This window comes from Quercus lobata, chromosome 5 (genome assembly GCF_001633185.2).
Source record: "Quercus lobata isolate SW786 chromosome 5, ValleyOak3.0 Primary Assembly, whole genome shotgun sequence".
NCBI classification, from domain to species: Eukaryota; Viridiplantae; Streptophyta; class Magnoliopsida; order Fagales; family Fagaceae; genus Quercus; species Quercus lobata.
In genome coordinates this window covers 20272268-20289534 of record NC_044908.1, presented here as the reverse complement: position 1 = coordinate 20289534, position 17267 = coordinate 20272268, and the positions used below count along the sequence as shown (strand labels likewise).

Below are 17267 nucleotides of genomic sequence, written 5' to 3'. Positions count from 1 at the left end.
GAAGGGTAAAGTGAATGCCACTACTTTCATTGACATAGACTCCTCTAATTCAGTCTCAAAAGAAAGCTGTGATGGAGAGGGAAATTACTCTGCATTCATGGCCATCGCTCCCGTACAATCTTTAGATGATTTGAGTTTGCTAGTGGAAGAGATTGGGGAGCACACTAAAGTGGAGTTGGTGGGGATAGTAGAGGAATATGATGATTAGGAAGATGAAAGAACAATGGGGTTACAAGAAACCTATAATACTCTCCTTGAGAAGACCAGTGAATATGCAAGAGTGGTTAAAGCAGCCATTAAGAAAATGAAGAGAGTAGAGCAAGATTATAAAAGTCTTCCGGTGCGATACAAGGAGACTAAGTGTGAAGTTGAGACGCTAAACAAAGAGTTAACTGAAACCTATTCAAAGATCAAGTTTCTTGAGCTTGAGGTGATTCAAGCCAATGCTAAAGTAGAACGGGTCTCCTCCAAAAAGCTTGATGAAGTGCTTGCACATCAAAAGCCCTTTTCTGACAAAAGTGACTTAGGATACACTGGAGAGGCTAGTTCAAGCACCATTGTGTCTAAAGAGATGAAGTTTGTAAAGGCAAAAGAACTAGTGCTAGCAATTCAAGCTGTTGAGAAAGTGAAGTTTGAGAAGAAGCCAAAGGCGATTGCTTAACGGGTTCCAACAAAACCTCAAAACCCAGCAGTGGCTAAACTCAAGGCAAAAGGAAAATCTCTTCCAAAGTCACAAAGGGGACTGAAAATTCAACACTTTTGTCACCATTGTGGTATCCAAGGTCACACTAGACCCAGTTGCTACAAGCTTTGGGCATTAAAGAATGGCAGCTATCAAAGGCCAAGTGGACAAAGAAAGGGCAAAGGGAACTTCAAGCAATCGAAAGGGGGAGAAGTTGAGTCTAACATTGGGGATGTAATGAAGATGATGGACACCATCACTTCGTGCTTGGCAAACTTCACCCTAAGGTTTGAGAACCGTAACTCAAGTACCTAATCCTTTAAGGATATCACCCCAAACGCACGTGCCGTGTGGGTGAAGAAAGGTACACATGCATAAGCATTAGAACATGATCATGCATCAATTCTTCCTATATGTTGAGACTTTGCTTGGTTGTTTTTTTATTATTCTAGCATGTTTTGACAAATTTTTGTTTGTCTGTTATTTTTCTTGATTGTTTTTAATTATCTTTGATCAATCTTTACCTATTTTTGTGTCAAAAAATCCAAAAACACATAAAAAGTAGAAAATCCAAAAAGTTTGATCGACATTATTGTGTTATGTCACACACATGTTTTGCCTTGTACTTTCGTACTTATGGCTTTGAGAATTTATGAGCGTAGCTTGTTCTTTATGCACTCATATCATTGTGGGAAAAATCTTGACATTTATGTGTTTGTTGTAAATAGATCTTCAAACTTGTCATGAAATGATTAGTCAATGATTTTGTTGATCTTGAGACTTGCATAGGCTTGTGCCTATATATCTTCCCGCTCTTTTATTTTGCTTGCTTAAAGAGCTCAACCAATGTAAATCTCAAAATGAAAAGAGATAATGAGTTGCAAAAGCCGCCGCACATATTAGTATTCGACTAGGAAAAAGGGAAAGCAACTTATATGAAAATGTATGATGCCCAAAAAGCCAAAGGCTTATTCATTAAATTGAAATATCAAAAATTTCAGGCATCGATCTCAAAATGAGATGTATTTTTCAAAATGAGATGTATTGATTCAAAATGATCAAATGTTATGATGTGAATGAAGCCAAATGAAAAGTTTCAAAAGTATGTAATCAACTTTTGGTGGGAGGTCATATATGCATACTTCTATAATTGAGATTGGTCACTCTTCCTAGTGCTAATTGTGTATGACTTGGTTGAATTGATCATTGAAGCTTCACATTAGACTAAGGACTATCTCATCTTTGGTACCCACACACATCACACATCTCTTTGTTCAATGAATGCCTTATTCATTTGTGTGATTGTACTTGTTTAATTGTGTTGCACATACTCAATTATATGTTGATCAAACACAAAAATATTTTTGAGTGTTTTAATTGTTTTTGGAAAGTATTATTGTTTTGAAAAAATTTCAAAAACTGTGCAACTCTGTTCTGGCGACTCTACCTTGCGGGTCAAGCCAGTCGCGAGCCCCCAGTTGTGAGCTTACACAGAAGCTCTTGGCGACCCTTTGGTGAGTCAAGGCCCCAGTCGCGAAAAAGACTTAGAAAATATTTCGAAAATCTGGTTTTTTAGGATTTTTGCGACTCAGTTTGGCGACAGGTTCACGAGTGGAAGCTCCAGTCGCGAGGTTTACTCAGATTGACTCGCGGCTCCCTTCGCGACTTACTTGCGAGTGGATTGACTTGGCGACTTGTTCGCGACTCAATCCAGTCGCGAAAATCGCGTGTTTTGCCCAATGAGGGTTATTTTCAGGGCATTTTTCAAAAACTTTTCATTTTTCCCTCGCTTATTGTGATTGTTCATTGTCTTGTCCGTTCCTCTCCCTCACAAACCCACTGTTTTCTCTAAAAAATCCTCCAGTTTCTTCATCATCTCTTCACCAATCTTCAAGAAAAGGTACGGGTTTTGTCATTTTCTCTATGTATTTTCTGTTTCTAGCCCTTGATTTCTTGAATTTTGAGTTTTTGTTGAGTTCTGAAAAATATGATGTTCAAATATGGTTTGTGGATATTTTTTTGAGTTTGTTGAATGGGTTTTATTGGTTTTTATAGTATGATGCTTATAATACATGTTTTCATGCTTGATTCTCAGTTTTGAGTAGTATATCCTATTTGTGTTGTGTTGTCATATCATGCTCATAGTAAAATGTCTCAAAGACATTTACTTGTATTTCTGAGGACTTCAAGGTTTACAATATGCTTAGCCTTGCCTGCACATGCATCACATATGCACACCACATGCCAAGGACAAATGCAGGACTTTAAGCCGGGGGGGGGGGGAATTTCAAATACGCATTCATATAGTATTAATAAACTATCAACCAAGACAAATACCCAAAAAGCATTGTTTCTTAATATATTAAGATACAATCTACTAACAAAAACAAAAGACACGAAACATTATTGTTTCTTTATACAATCATCTATGAAAAGGGAACTTGACGCTCTTTCAAATCTTCAAAATCATTTACTATTGAATCCAAACTAAATGTCGAAGCTATATCCTTTTCAATGTATAACATCAAAGAGTCCGTCAAAAAATTATTTTCCATTTTGTTTCGAAGGTTAGTTTTGACAACTTTCATAGCTAAAAATGCTCGCTCTGTAGTAGCTGGAAGAGTAAGCACAAGTCTTACCATTCTATAAACAAGTTTGAAGTGTTCTGAATTTCCAGTTTTCACTAACCATTGAGACAACTTAGATAAACTTTTCAATTTTTTGAACTCTGGATCTTGGACTACATTATGCTCAAAATGATAAAGCTCTTTCTCCAACACTTGTTTGTCATAATCTGTGAAATCTTATGGATAGAAATTCTTTACCAACAAACAAAGATCACTAATTCTGAAAGATTTGAATGCCTCTCGAGGTTCTAAAGCTGAGCTAAACCTAAGTAACTCCATTGCATCTTCATTAAATCGATAATTTAGTTCCTGTAGTTTAGAATCTATTGTAGCATAAAAAATATTTACTCGATAATGATGCTCATTTGTAACGTTATCTTGCTGATTACAAGCTCGACCTCGCCTCACAACATAATGAGCATTCATATCCAAGACATCAATGCAATGCTTCTCACAAAATGATATCACAATGGTGAGTAAGCCATTCCATCCATCATCTCTAAATTTTTGAATAAGTGCTTTAGTAGATGAAACTAAATGCATGGCATTTAAAATGTCTTGAGATTGGCTTTGCAAAGCTTGACAAAGTTTATCAGTAATCTCCATAGTTTCCTTCTCAAGATGCAAGATGAAGACAAATTCAAATGAAGTTAAACCATCATAAGCTGACTCTCCTTCTGCTCGATGTTCTCCATCAATTGCATCATCAATTATATTTTGTAAAACTTCAACAGTTGAAGTAAACATCCTTAATAAGCTAGAAACTGATCTAAAATGTGAACTCCAACGTGTTTCTACAGGTCGTTGTAAAGTGCCAATTTGATTAAGTCCCCTTCCAGTCTCAAGCTCTTCAAGATCAATCAAACGTGCTATTTCATTAGCATTGCAACTTTCAATTGCTCATTGCGCTTGCATAAAGCGTTAACAATTTTGATCAGAAAAAGCAATGTAAGAAAAAAATGACTAATGGGAACAACTTGTTTTGATGCTTTTACTAATGCCAATTGTAAGCGATGTGCAAAGCAATTGATGTAGTAAGCATATGGGCAATCATTCAAAATCAAAGCTTGTAATCCATTCCACATACCTTGCATGTTGCTTGCTCCATCATATCCTTGCCCTCGAATATTTTGTATATCTAAGCAATGTTGAGATAACAAAGAATATATCCCCTTCTTTAAAGTCAAAGCCGCAGTGTCAACAACATGAATAAGCCCAAAAAAACATTCTTTCACAAAGCCTTCTGCATCAACATATCTAAAATCCACAGCCATTTGCTCTTTCATGGACTCATCACGAGCTTCATCAACCATTATACAAACTTTGCATTACCAATTTCTTCCCGAATGGCCTTCTTCACTTGGCTGAGAAAACATGTAGAATTTCTTTTTGAATCCTAGGTGATGTGTAGGTTGCATTTTTGGGAGCTTTTTCTATTATTTCAACAACCTTCTCATTCCAAAAAGTCACAATACCTAATGATTCATGAAAGTTCCCATGATTTAATGAACTAAAACTTTCATCTCGACCTCTAAAAGCTATAGCTTGAAAGGCAAGATATCAGACAATAAAAATTGTGGCCTTCAGTTGCAACCGATTATTTGCAATTTGTTCAGTAGTGAAATGATCAACTACCCTTTGCAAATGCTATGATTGGTTCATCAAATCCTTACACATTTGCTCAGCAACTCTATGAGCTGAGTTAGGATCTTTTCCTATATGACCTTGAAAATAACAATCTTTGCCCCCAACCTTTTTCCAATTTCTAAATCCACCAACAATGAATGTATTTTGTCCCACAACCACATTTGGATTATGAAAGACAAAGCAGAGTAGACAATAAGCTGCATCTGTTGTAGGAGAATATTCAAGCCATTTTGAATTATTTCTAAACCAAGAAGCTTGAAAGTTACGATTGCGCTTTCCACTTTTTTTGAATGTCTTTAGAGGAGGTTGGTGCGGACCTTTTTTAATGTAAGCCCATCGAATTTCATCACGTTGATTAACATGATATTCCCCATATTTGTTTGTGTGTTCCGAGATCATAATACAAAGAATCAAGGTTAATTCTTTGAAATTGTGTTTGAGAGATTAGAACATCCGCATTTTCCAGAATTGGAACATTCACATTTTCCGGAATAGGAACATCCACATTTTCTAGAATTGGAATAGCAACATTAGTTGTTGGCAATTCCACGTTGACTTCGGAAGAATTTGAAGTTGAACCTTTTCTTTTGAAAAAATCAAGCATTGTAGTTGATTTTTTCATGATCTACAAATAAAATAAAAATCATATAAGAATCACCGTTATTTTCTTAAATTTGTGTGACAATTTTTTATATTATATGATTTTTTTTTCTTTTTGTCTTTGTTCTGCCTTTATTTATGTCTTTGTGTTTGGTCTGCCTTTATTTATGTCTTTTGTGTCTTTGTGTTGTCTCCATCTTTCTAATTCTGACCCACTAACCCAATGAATCCCACTACCAACACTACTAACAAAAACTTTTCTTAACTTTACCTTTTTTTTTTTATTTTTTTTTCTGTCACTTGTCCGTTGCCCAACTCCACTTGTCCCTATTATGCCCAACTACCAGTTAACAAAGAAAAAACTATCTCTACAAACTCTACTCTCTCTCTCTCTCTCTCTCTCTCTCTCTCTCTCTCTTATCTATATAATGTAAGAGAGAGAGTCACAAACACAGAGTGACAGAGTCACAAAGCCAAAAAGCCCACAAAAAAAAAAAAAGCACCACAGGCAGCACAGATTCAATTCACAATCACCAACATCAGTTCAGTTCATCACTCATCAGTAAAAACACAAAACATGAAACACCACAAGTCCACAAGGCACAAGCACAGTTTCTGTGAATCTCAGATTCTCAGATCACAAGGTTTTGAAGGAAAAGATAAGAGTAAATATCTGTGAACTGTGAAGGCTCGAAGTTGGGTTGGCTAGGCAGATCGAGCAACCGGCGGCAGTGGCGACAAGTGGGTCTCGTCTCACATGGGTCTCGCTCTCACCGGCGTAGGTATTGCCATACTGGACTGGGTCTCGCTCTCGTCTCGCTTTCTGTCTCTCTCTGTCACAGCGACACGGCTCTCTGTCTCTCTCCGTCATGGCGACACAGGTCTCTGATCAAGATGGGTCTCTGAGTACTCTCTATCTTTATCTTTATCTCTCTGTCTCGCAGCTCTCGCCTCTCACTTTCCTTTCTTTTTCTTTTTTTTTTCCCTTTTTTTTTTGCTTTCTCCATTTGGTTTTGGACTGCTGAGAGCTGAGTTTTTTTTTCTTTTTTTTTAGATTTACATGGGTCATAGGCTCTGCTCTGAGCTAGCTGGATGATAGGCTAAGGGAAGGGGTTCATGATTTTTGGGAGGGGGGCCTGAGCTAAAAACTAGGGGGGTCTGAGCTAAAATCTCAAGGGGGCCCAAGCCCTTTTTTTTTTTTTGGGAAAATTTTACTTGCTAATTTTTTTTTTTTTTTTGGGCCCAGGGGGGTCCTCGGGCCCCCTTAGCCCTCTACCTGGGTCCGTCCCTGCCACATGCACTAGTGCTGCACATGCTTAAATAAATGCCATGTTTTTGCATTTCAATCAAGTTAGCTACACATTACTACATAGTTGGTTCATTTAAACATGCTTGAGTGATATTTCTTCCTAACTATCACTGAGTGCTTATTTCATGGACTAACTTGGATCTAATCAAGTTTGTGTGTTGGTGTTTTGCACTTGGTTCTCTACTGTATGTCTATTCTTTTATAGATGTCTCGCCATTCCTCTCGTGGAAAAGAACCCGTGATTGATGTTCCATCATCCCCTGTTTCAAAACGGACCTGACGTTCATCTCATGACTCAAACAGTGAGAGATTCCGGACTCCCCTTAATTCTCAGACTTTCTCCAGCATTTTCGAAGAAGCTCCTATTGTGGTGGAACGGATTGTGAAATTTGATACCTTGGGAACAACTTTTATTCCTAGAATTTTTGAAGAGAAAGATTGGGTTGATCTATTTAGGAACTTCGAGGACCCAATTGATGAATTAGTTAAGGAGTTCTACTAAAATGCTAGATTCATCGGGGTTGAATTGAAGTGTTGGGTACGAGGAAAGGAATTCATCATCACTCTTGACAAGATTGCAAAGGTCCTTTGAATTAATCGATCGGCAAATGCAAACCTCACTCCATATGATGATAGACTTCCTCAAGTGCAAGATATTCTTCAAATTCTTGGGCCTGATCATGAGATTTCAACCAAAGGCTCATCCTTTGGAGCTGCAAAGTTTGCACCTGAACTGAAAACTCTCTCATTGATCATGTTCTCCAACCTTTATCCACTGTCTAACACTGGCTTCATCAATCTTGGAAGAGCATAGTTCTTATGTGATCTCATCACCAGAGTTCCGATTTATATTTATGCTCACATTTTTCAGACAATAGAGAAAACAACAGCACAAATGGCAGCATGAACATGTCTTCCTTTTTGTAGTCTTCTCATGAAGATCATGGTTCTTGATGATGTTCGCCCACCAAAAGACGGAAAAATACTAGTTCGTCTTCGCCCACTATCCATGGTGTCTCTTCAAGCGAGCAAAAGTCACTCTTCCAAAGCACCTAAGAGTGAATCTTTCCCTTATGCTAGGCATACCGAGACTGCGTCTCCTCCCACTCCTGAGCTACAGACGACTAGCACTCAACATGTACAATCTAGCTTTCAAGCTGACAGGTTGAGTACTTTGATTGAGGGTTTGCATTAGCGTATTTCTGGATTTGAAACTGTTCTCTACTCCACCAACAATCAAGTTCAAATGCATTTCACAACCATTGAGACATAGTTAGATGCTATTCAACGCAAACTAAAGGAGAGCCTTTAGCAATTCGTGCCAAAAAGGGGGAGAGTAAACTTAGTGTATAGATTGGATGATAGCATAGAGTAAGGGGGAGAGAAACACAAGAAGGGAAGTGTGCATATTGACAGGGGGAGTTGTGTGAGCTCAAGAGGAGGAAGCTGATACAATCACATACACATACTTTTGGATGGTCTAACCATTGATTGGCTAGTCTAGTTTACAGCTTATTATTTGTTTATGGTGTTTATATCTCTTGGATGGTTACAGTGCTTTTGTTTAAACTTTTGATACTTTGGTTTAATTATTTTAGTTTCTATTTAGTACTTTTTAATATGTAACTTTGCTTTGTAGCTTAGTACTTTTAGTTAATGTTATGCATTTTCTTCAGTACATCACTCTTGTGCCCTTGTTGGATTTTATATCCTTGATGCAATTACTTTGTGTTTATGTATCGGTTGAGTGTGGGACATGCAAGTGATACTTTGCATTAAGCTTATTAGCTTGCATGTCTTGATGTTCATTCCTTGTGTGAATGATCATTGTGATCACTATTTATAATGATTGTTCTTGTTTGGTCAAGCCATGCTTTATTGCTTTAATCTTTACTACTTGATCGCATTGTGCTTGCTCCATATGCATTTCAAGATTTCTGCTTACAATGATTGTCTTGTGTTGTTGTTTTCAGGAAATACTTGTTCGTATGGTTCAAGAGCTTCACAGTTTCTAGAATTAGGATGTGAGTGAGTTTTGGCAACTGTTCCCAACTCACATGTCAAGTCTAAAGTCTATTTTAGGGTTTTGAAACGGAATAGCCAAAGGGGGAGATTGTAAGGTTGAATTTATTCAATCATGTGTTGGCTTTATTCCGTGCCAAATTTGCATGTAATTTAGCAATTAGATACCCTGTATTTAGGTGGGAATTTTTTAGGGTAGTGTGTGAGAGAGTGTGAAGAAAGCTCAAGATGTGTGCACTTAAGAAGTGCCTCGCGACTGGATCTCACGACTAGCAAGTTGCCAAAGGTGGCACATTTGTGAAGCATGCAGGGGAGCTAAAGGGTCACGACAGCTAGAGCACTACAAGACAAAACTTCCAATCTGGCCAGGCAGTTAGCTCGCGACTCAAACTTAGGACTCGTTCCAGTTGCGAGGTCAAGTCGCCAGAATGCCCTATTTGATGAAAACTGACCTTTCGCATTTCTCATACACCCTACTATAAATACCCTTATACCCACGAAATATAAAGAGCCTCTAGAGAGAATTTTGAGAGAGAAATCCTAGAGAAAAACAAGATTGACTCATCCACAATCTTCATCTTTTGATTCTCCAAATTCCTCCACTCTCACCCTCTCCATTGAGATATCCTTGAGAGGTACATTTAGTCAAATTCTTATCTCACCATACTCATATCAGTGAGAAGGTATTTTGGTGCTTGGGAAGTAATTCAAAAGGGACCAATTCATTTTGGTTGATGCAAAGGTCCTTTGGATCACTCGACCAGCAAATGCAGACCTCACTTAGTATGACGGAAGACTTCCTCAAGTGCAAGATATTCTTCAAATTCTTGGGCCAGATCATGAGATTTCATCCAAAGGCACGTCTATTGGAACTACAAAGTTTGCACCTGAACTGAAAGCTCTCACTTTGATCATGTTCTTCAACCTTTATCCATTGTCTAACACTGGATTCATCAACCTTAGAAGAGCCCAGTTCTTATGTGATCTCATCACTAGAGTTTCGATTGATATTTGTGCTCACATTTTCCAGATAATAAGGAAAACAACAACACGAACAGCAACACGAACATGTCTTCCTTTTTGTAGTTTGCTCATGAAAATCATGGCTCTTAAAGGCGTTCATCCACCAAAAGATGGAAAAATACTGGTTCGTCTTCGACCAATATCCATGGTGTCCCTTTAAGCGAGCAAAAGTCACTCTTCCAAAGTACCTAAGAGTGAATCTTTTCCTCATGCCACTCCTTCCTGTCATGGCTCAGCTACTCACACTTCGCCTGCGCAGATCGAGACTGCATCTCCTCACACTCTTGAGTTACAAACGACTAGCACTCAGCATGTACAATCTAGCTCTCAAGCTGATAGGTTGAATATTTTGTTTGAGGGTTTGCATCAGCATATTTCCGTGTTTGAAAATGTTCTCTACTCCACCAAGAATCAAGTTCAAATGCATCTCACAACCATTGAGACACAATTAGATGCTATTCAACAAAAACTAGAGGAGAGCCTTTAGCTATTCGGGCCAAAAAGGGGGAGAACAACTCATTGTATAGATTGGTCGATAGCATACAATAAGGGGGAGAGCAACATAAGAAGGGAAGTGTGCATATTGAAAGGGGGAGTTGTGTGAGCTCAAAAGGAGGAAACTGATACACACATACACACACACACACACATACTTTTGGATAGTCTAACCATTGATTGGCTAGTCTAGTTTACAGCTTATTTGTTTATAGTTCCTTTCATCTCTTGGATGGTTACATTACTTCTGTTTAAAGCTTTTGGTACACTGGTTTAAATATTTTAGTTAATATTCAGTATTTTGGGTTTGTACCTTTGCTTTGTAGCTTAGTACTTTCAGTTAATGTTATGCATTTTCTTTAGTACATCACTCTTGTGCCATTGTTGGATTTTTTTTATCCTTGATGCAATTACTTTAGGTTCTTGTATTGGTTGAGTATTGGACATGCAAATGATACTTTGCATTGAACTTATTAGCTTGCATGTCTGGATGTTCATTCCTTGTATGAATGATCATTGTGATAACTATTTATAGTGATTGTTCTTGTTTGGTCAAGCCATGCTTTATTGCTTTAATTTTTACTACTTGATCGCATTATGCTTGCTCCATATGCATTTCAAGATTTTTGATTTCAATGATCATCTTGTGTTGTTGTTTTCAGGAAATACTTGTTCATATGGTTCAAGAGCTTCACAGTTTCTGGAATTAGGATGTGAGTGAGTTTTGGCAACTGTTCCCAACTCACATGTTAAGTCTAGAGTTTGTTTTAGGGTTTTGTCACGGAATAGCCAAAGAGGGAGATTGTAAGGTTGAATTTATTCAATTATGTGTTGGCTTTATTCTATGCCAAATTTGGTTGTAATTTAGCAATTAAATACCCTGTATTTAGGTGGGAATTATGTAAGGGTAGTGTGTGAAAGAGTGTGAAGAAATCTCAAGAATTGTGCAATTCAAGGGAGTCTCGCGACTGGGTCTCACAACTAGCTCGACTGGCAAGTCGCCAGAATGGCACACGTGTAAAGCATGCAAGGGGAGCTGAAGAGTCACACCAGCTGGAGCACTACAGGACAAAACTTCCAGTCTGGCCAGATAGTTAGCTCGCGACTCAAACTCGCGACTTGTTCCAGTAGCGAGGTCGAGTCGCCAGAATGCCCTGTTTGGTTGTAACTGACTCTTTGCATTCCTGATACACCCTACTATAAATACCCTTATACCCACGAAATGTAGAGAGCCTCTAGAGAGAATTTTGAGAGAGAAACTCTAGAAAAAAAACAAGATTGACTCATCCGTAATCTTCATCTTTTGATTCTCCAAATTCCTCTACTCTCACCCTCTCCATTGACATATCCTTAAAAGATACATTAGCCAAATCCTTATCTCACCATACACATATCAATGAGGAGGTATTTTGGTGCTTGGGAAGCAGTTCAAAAGGGACCAATTCATTTTGGTTGATACAATGAGCAATTGCGAGATTCGGTAAGCTAGAGAAGACAAGGTTCGATGTAACCTTGTTGGAGCAAGAAACTTGGAGGGCTTAAGTGTACTGGGTAGATTAGGTTTGGAGGGTCTTCTGTTATTCATGTATCCCAACTTCATTCTCTAGTGGATTATTGACTGCTTGGAGGGTGGCGGAGAGGTTTTTCGCCAAGTACTTCGGTTTCCTCTTCGATAACACATCGCCGTGTTATCTTTGTGTTTGCTTCTTTCTTCCCTTTCTCTTTACCTTTTAATTACTGTTGTGATTGTGATTAATTATGGTTTAAAGTGTGTTATCAATTTGGTTATAGCTTATATTTCATATTCCGCACATATATTGTTTGATTATAAGCTTGTGTTGGTAGTTTTGTATTTGGGGGTCTAAACGTTCATAGATGTTTTACACACTATTTGAACTTTCAACTTTTCTATATTCTCATTTCCTCGGGTAGATGATAACTTAGATCGCTTTAAGTTTTTAAGACAATTGGTAATTTAATATGGTATCAGAGCAAGAGGACTTGAGTTTGTTTACTATTTCCTCCACTCTACCTCTCATTCAAAATCTCACATATTGGCCTCATCTATTAAAAGGGATTTTGAGCCCACACGTGGGGGAAAATGTTAGAAATATGAGATTAAATGTTTAAATTTACCACATTCTAATAGTTTAAGTTTTTGAAACAATCGGTGATTTAACAATATATATTACAAATATTAGTTTTTATTTTGATATATGGTTACAACTAATTGTGCTCTCATGTTTTTCTTTAATAAGAAGGGAAAAATACTTGAGAGAGAGAGAGAGAGAGAGAGAGAGAGAGAGGTTATAAATTTAGTATAAAGGTGATTTTGGGTAAAATGTAATAATGAGTGTCTAGATTTTATTTCTTTTTTTTTTTTATTATGCTAATTAGTTGATCATGGACAATATGTTGTCACCAAATTGTTAAATGAAGGTTTTTTTTTTTTTTTTTACAATCACTTGTATGACTTATAAATCATTGAGAAGATGATATGTGATTTGTAAAAATAAAAAAATTAATAATAATAAAAAATCCTTAACATTTATAAAGATCTCAAAATAAGAACACAAATATAAAAGGATTTCTTTGAAGTATTCTAAAAAGATAATGATGTAAGCTTTTTTGTTAAGGATTAAGTGAATTCCAATGATAATAATATTCTAAGAGCACAAGATAAAAGTGGCATGATTAAATTTATCTTAAATTAAATAACTTTGATTAAAATAATATTAAAACAAATGGAGACATGATTAGAAGATTATAAAGGCTGGAAGGATATATATCTATATATATATATATATATATATCTCTATAGGGGCATAGAGCCCAGGAGTTCATTATCTATTAGTATATTGGGCCTGTGGCCCAAGCTGAGGGCGAGGGCTTGTCCGAAGAGAAGGAATCTTTGTCAGAAGAGACTGTGTTGGTGAATAAAGAAGTCAATTTTGGTCATAATGGCTTAACAAGATGGTCCGAGGATAAATGCCTTCTTGGCTAGCTAAGCCGAGATCCGAAGAGGTAGTCTGTCGACCAAGGTAACATTCCAGGAAGTTCTGTTGGTGCGGATAAGTATTGCAGAGGCATCAAATAGGGAGGAGTCCTAAAATATCTAAAGAGAAAGCTGTTGTCTCAACATTAAATGCACTGTAGCTAACTCTTTGGCTGCATTAATGTGGAGATGATACCTGAACAGTAGATTTCAGCCTTACAACTACTATGTGGAGACTTATGAAAGGTTCTGATGGGACAAGTATCAAAACCAACTATCTGGCATGCACGTGGAGCAAAAAGATGAAAGGGGAAGAGATTATAAAAGAAGGAGAGAGCACTGAAAGAGGGGATCGAGAAACAAAGAGAAAATTAATATAGCATTAAGAACTGACTTTGTAATCAAATCTGAAAGAAATATATAAGAACAGATCTTCTCAGACTTTGCCAAGGACGATTTTCTTCATTATAAACCTATCCATTTACATCTTCTTGTCATCTAAATCTACTTTTGTGTTTGTCTGATTCATTAGAGCCTAGTTTTCCAACTCATTCTTTACAAATTCATTGTTTTGGGCTTTTTGGGCCTCAGTCCATATATCTTTTGGGTTAGGGATTCAAATCTAGTCCTTACAATTGGCACCATCTGTGAGAATTACTGGTGTGATAGTGAGTTCGACATTCGACTATGGTAGGTTCAGGTTCAAACCAAGCAGAATCCATGGGGTCTCAACGAGATCACTTCCATGAACTTGAGTAGAGGAGAGACCGGGAGAGGAGTGTACATACTGCCCATACTAGTAAGAGCCATTCTCGAGGTGGTAGCCATATCTCCTAGGAGAAAGATACCAAAGCCATGTAGAAGGAAATTGATCACCTGAAGAGAAGCTAGAGCCATGATCGGCGAAAGTGAGCTCCATCCAATTTTGACTTCTCTTCTGATGGTGAAGAGGATGGCAACTATAGGTGCAGATCAAGGACTCCTCCTAGTGAGTCTTTCTCATATGATGAGGACTATCATCATGAGCGTAGAAACAGAAATTCATCCTTGATAGGCCTGGGAAACAACGTTATGAGTAAAGTAATCAACCAAATATCTAAATCACCTTTCACGTGCTAGATTGAGGGAGGGAGACTTCCTCGGCGATTCGCTTAACCCACATTCACCATGTACAATGGTAGAACAGACCATGTGGAGCATGTTAGCCACTTCAATCAAAGGATGGCTGTACATTCCAAGAACGAGACCTTGATGTGCAACGTATTCCCATCCAGTTTAGGGCCTGTGGCAATGAGGTGGTTTGATGGTCTGAGGGCAACTTCCATTGATTCCTTCAAGGAACTCACTCAGGCGTTTGGATCCCACTTTATTACGTGTAGCAGGGTTCCTCAGCCTTTAGCTTTCTTGTTGTCTCTGTCCATGAGAGAAGGAGAAACCCTGAAAACATATTCGAACAGATATTGGGAGATGTTCAACGAGATAGATGGTGATTTTAACGTTATAGCCATTAGCACTTTCAAGCTCGGCCTACCTACTGAGCATGGCTTAAGGAAGTCTTTGACTGGGAAACTTGTTATTAGTATACACCAACTTATAGATTGGATTGACAAGTATAAGAGAATTGAAGAAGACCAGCAGCAAGGCAAGAGAAAGGGCATGGTTATCCCTTAGGAGAGGAGAGATTTTAGGTCGGATCGTTACAACAATAACAGACCCCGAAGGGATTTTGCTGGGCAATCTGAGCCTATAGCTCCTCAAGTGGTTAATGCCGTGTTCAGAGAACTGGTGCATTAAGTTTTTGAGAAGATAAAAAACGAGCCATACTTTAAATGGCCAAACAAAATTAGTTGAGACCCTTTGAGGCGCAACCAAAGTCTTCACTGCCAGTACCACCAAGAGCAGGGACATACCACCAAGGACTGTAAAATACTATGGAACCATCTGGAGCAACTGGTCAAGGAGGGGAAGTTGCAACAATTTCTATATCGGCCCAACGGACAAGGGGACCAATCAAGGTCAAGGGCTTAAGGGAATATTTCTTCAAGGCCCTCGCTAGGTACAATCAATGTCATTTTTGCTGCACCTGGAAGAACTGGTTCTCACCTTTCTAAGGTAATGTCTGTAGCTAGGCTACCGGCTGAGGACTCTCACTCTGAGTTGAAGAAAGCTAGGATGGAGGTCCGACTGTTACTGAGTTTCCTAGACGAAGACAAGATTAGAACTATCCAACCATATGATGACGCTTTGATGGTCACCCTTAGAATAGGGGGGTATGATGTGAACAGAGTAATGGTAGACTAGGGCAGTTATGTAGAGATCATGTACCCTGACTTGTATAAGGGGCTGAACTTAAAGCCTAAAGATCTAACAGTCTATGATTCACCTTTGGTAAGTTTTGATGGGAAAGTTGTTATCCCAAAGGGCCAGATTAGGATGCCTGTTTAGGCATGCTCAGAGGTGGTGGAGGTAGACTTCATCGTGATAAATGCATACTCCCCCTGCACGGCCATTGTTGCCAGACCATGGCTCCATACCCTAGGAGCTGTTTCTTCAACTCTACATCAAAAGGTGAAGTATCCATCAGGAGACCAAATTGAAGAGCTGGTAGGGAATCAATCCATGGCTAAGCAGTACCTTGTGTGTGCAATTTCGCACCAACTAGCAGATAAGTCCTCGGCCTCTGTTGAGGAAAACTTATAGTAGTCAAAGTCTTCGGTATTACCTACGAAGGGGCCAGCCGAAGAGGCCAAATGTGAAGATTTGGAGAGATTTGCTGTAAGTGATGATTCGAAGAAGTTTTTTCAAGTTGGAGCTCAGCTACCACTTCAAGAGAAAGGAGAGTTGGTGGAATTTCTCAAGAGAAACATTGATGTATTCACCTGGAATGCTTACAAAGTTCCGTGCGTGGATCCGAGCTTCATCTGTCATCATTTGAACGTCAACCCATCTGTCATCCCTAGAAAGCAACCACCTCGGCGCTCCTCTAAGGACCATTCTAACGCTGTCAAAGATGAGGTGATGAAACTTAAGCAGGCTGGGGCTATTAAAGAAGTGTTTTACCCTGAATGGTTGGCCAACACTGTGGTGGTGAAGAAGAAAAACGGTAAGTGGCGGGTATGTGTGGATTTCACAGATTTGAACAAAGCATGTCCAAAAGACCCTTTCCCCATGCCTCGGATCGACCAGCTAGTGGATGCTATTGTGAGTCATCCTCGGATGAGCTTTTTGGATGCCTTTCAAGGATACCATCAGATACCTCTGGCTGTGGAAGATCAAGAGAGGACAGCTTTTGTCATTCCTATTAGGAATTACCATTACAAAGTGATGCCCTTTGGTTTGAAAAATGCGAGTGCTACCTACTAGAGGATGATGACCAGGATGTTTGAGCCACAGTTGGGGAAAAACATTGAAATTTATATCAATGATATGATGGTAAAGAGTAAGGTAGAGTTCGAGCATGTTAATGACCTCAAGAATATTTTTGATATCTTGAGGAGACACAAGCTACGACTTAATGCTTCCAAGTGTTCTTTTGGTGTTGGATCAGGGAAGTTCTTAGGCTACATTGTCACACACTGCGGAATTGAAGTCAATCCCGACCAGATTAAGGCAATCAACAATTTGCAACCACCTCGGAATCCTAAAGAAATCCAAAAGCTTACAGGGATGACCGCTACTTTAAATTGATTCATTTCTCGATCAGTAAACAGGTGTAGGTCTTTCTTTCAGTTGTTGAACAAGTGGAAGGGGTTTGAATGGACCAAAGAGTGTGTCCTGGCTTTCCAACAGTTGAAATAATATCTGTCTCGGCCACCCATCATGTCCAAACCCGATGTGGATAAGGTTTTGTTTGCCTACATCGCAGTG

At 38.6% G+C, this 17267-nt stretch overlaps 2 protein-coding genes across 2 annotated transcripts; one reads left to right on the top strand and one right to left on the bottom strand.

The window, feature by feature from the left end:
* Nucleotides 1-3486: 3486 nt before the first annotated feature.
* Nucleotides 3487-4622, bottom strand: LOC115990135. The gene is made up of 3 exons (XM_031113991.1): nt 4397-4622; nt 3980-4178; nt 3487-3808 (listed from the first exon to the last, which is right to left on the bottom strand). Exons 1-3 carry the CDS (start codon nt 4620-4622, stop codon nt 3487-3489), a joined length of 747 nt encoding a protein of 248 aa, XP_030969851.1.
* Nucleotides 4623-14567: 9945 nt separating this feature from the next.
* On the top strand, nt 14568-15071 carry LOC115990134. The gene has a single exon (XM_031113990.1). The coding sequence runs from the start codon at nt 14568-14570 to the stop codon at nt 15069-15071; it is 504 nt and encodes a 167-aa protein (XP_030969850.1).
* Nucleotides 15072-17267: the final 2196 nt, after the last annotated feature.

Coding starts and splice junctions, on each gene's coding strand:
- LOC115990135 (XM_031113991.1), bottom strand. CDS start 4,622: ATGGTTGATGAAGCTCGTGATGAGTCCATGAAAGAGCAAATGGCTGTG. Junction 4,179..4,396: donor TGGAGCAAGCAACATGCAAG/GTATGTGGAATG, acceptor CTAATGAAATAG/CACGTTTGATTGATCTTGAA. Junction 3,809..3,979: donor GAACATCGAGCAGAAGGAGA/GTCAGCTTATGA, acceptor TCAAAAATTTAG/AGATGATGGATGGAATGGCT.
- LOC115990134 (XM_031113990.1), top strand. CDS start 14,568: ATGTACAATGGTAGAACAGACCATGTGGAGCATGTTAGCCACTTCAAT.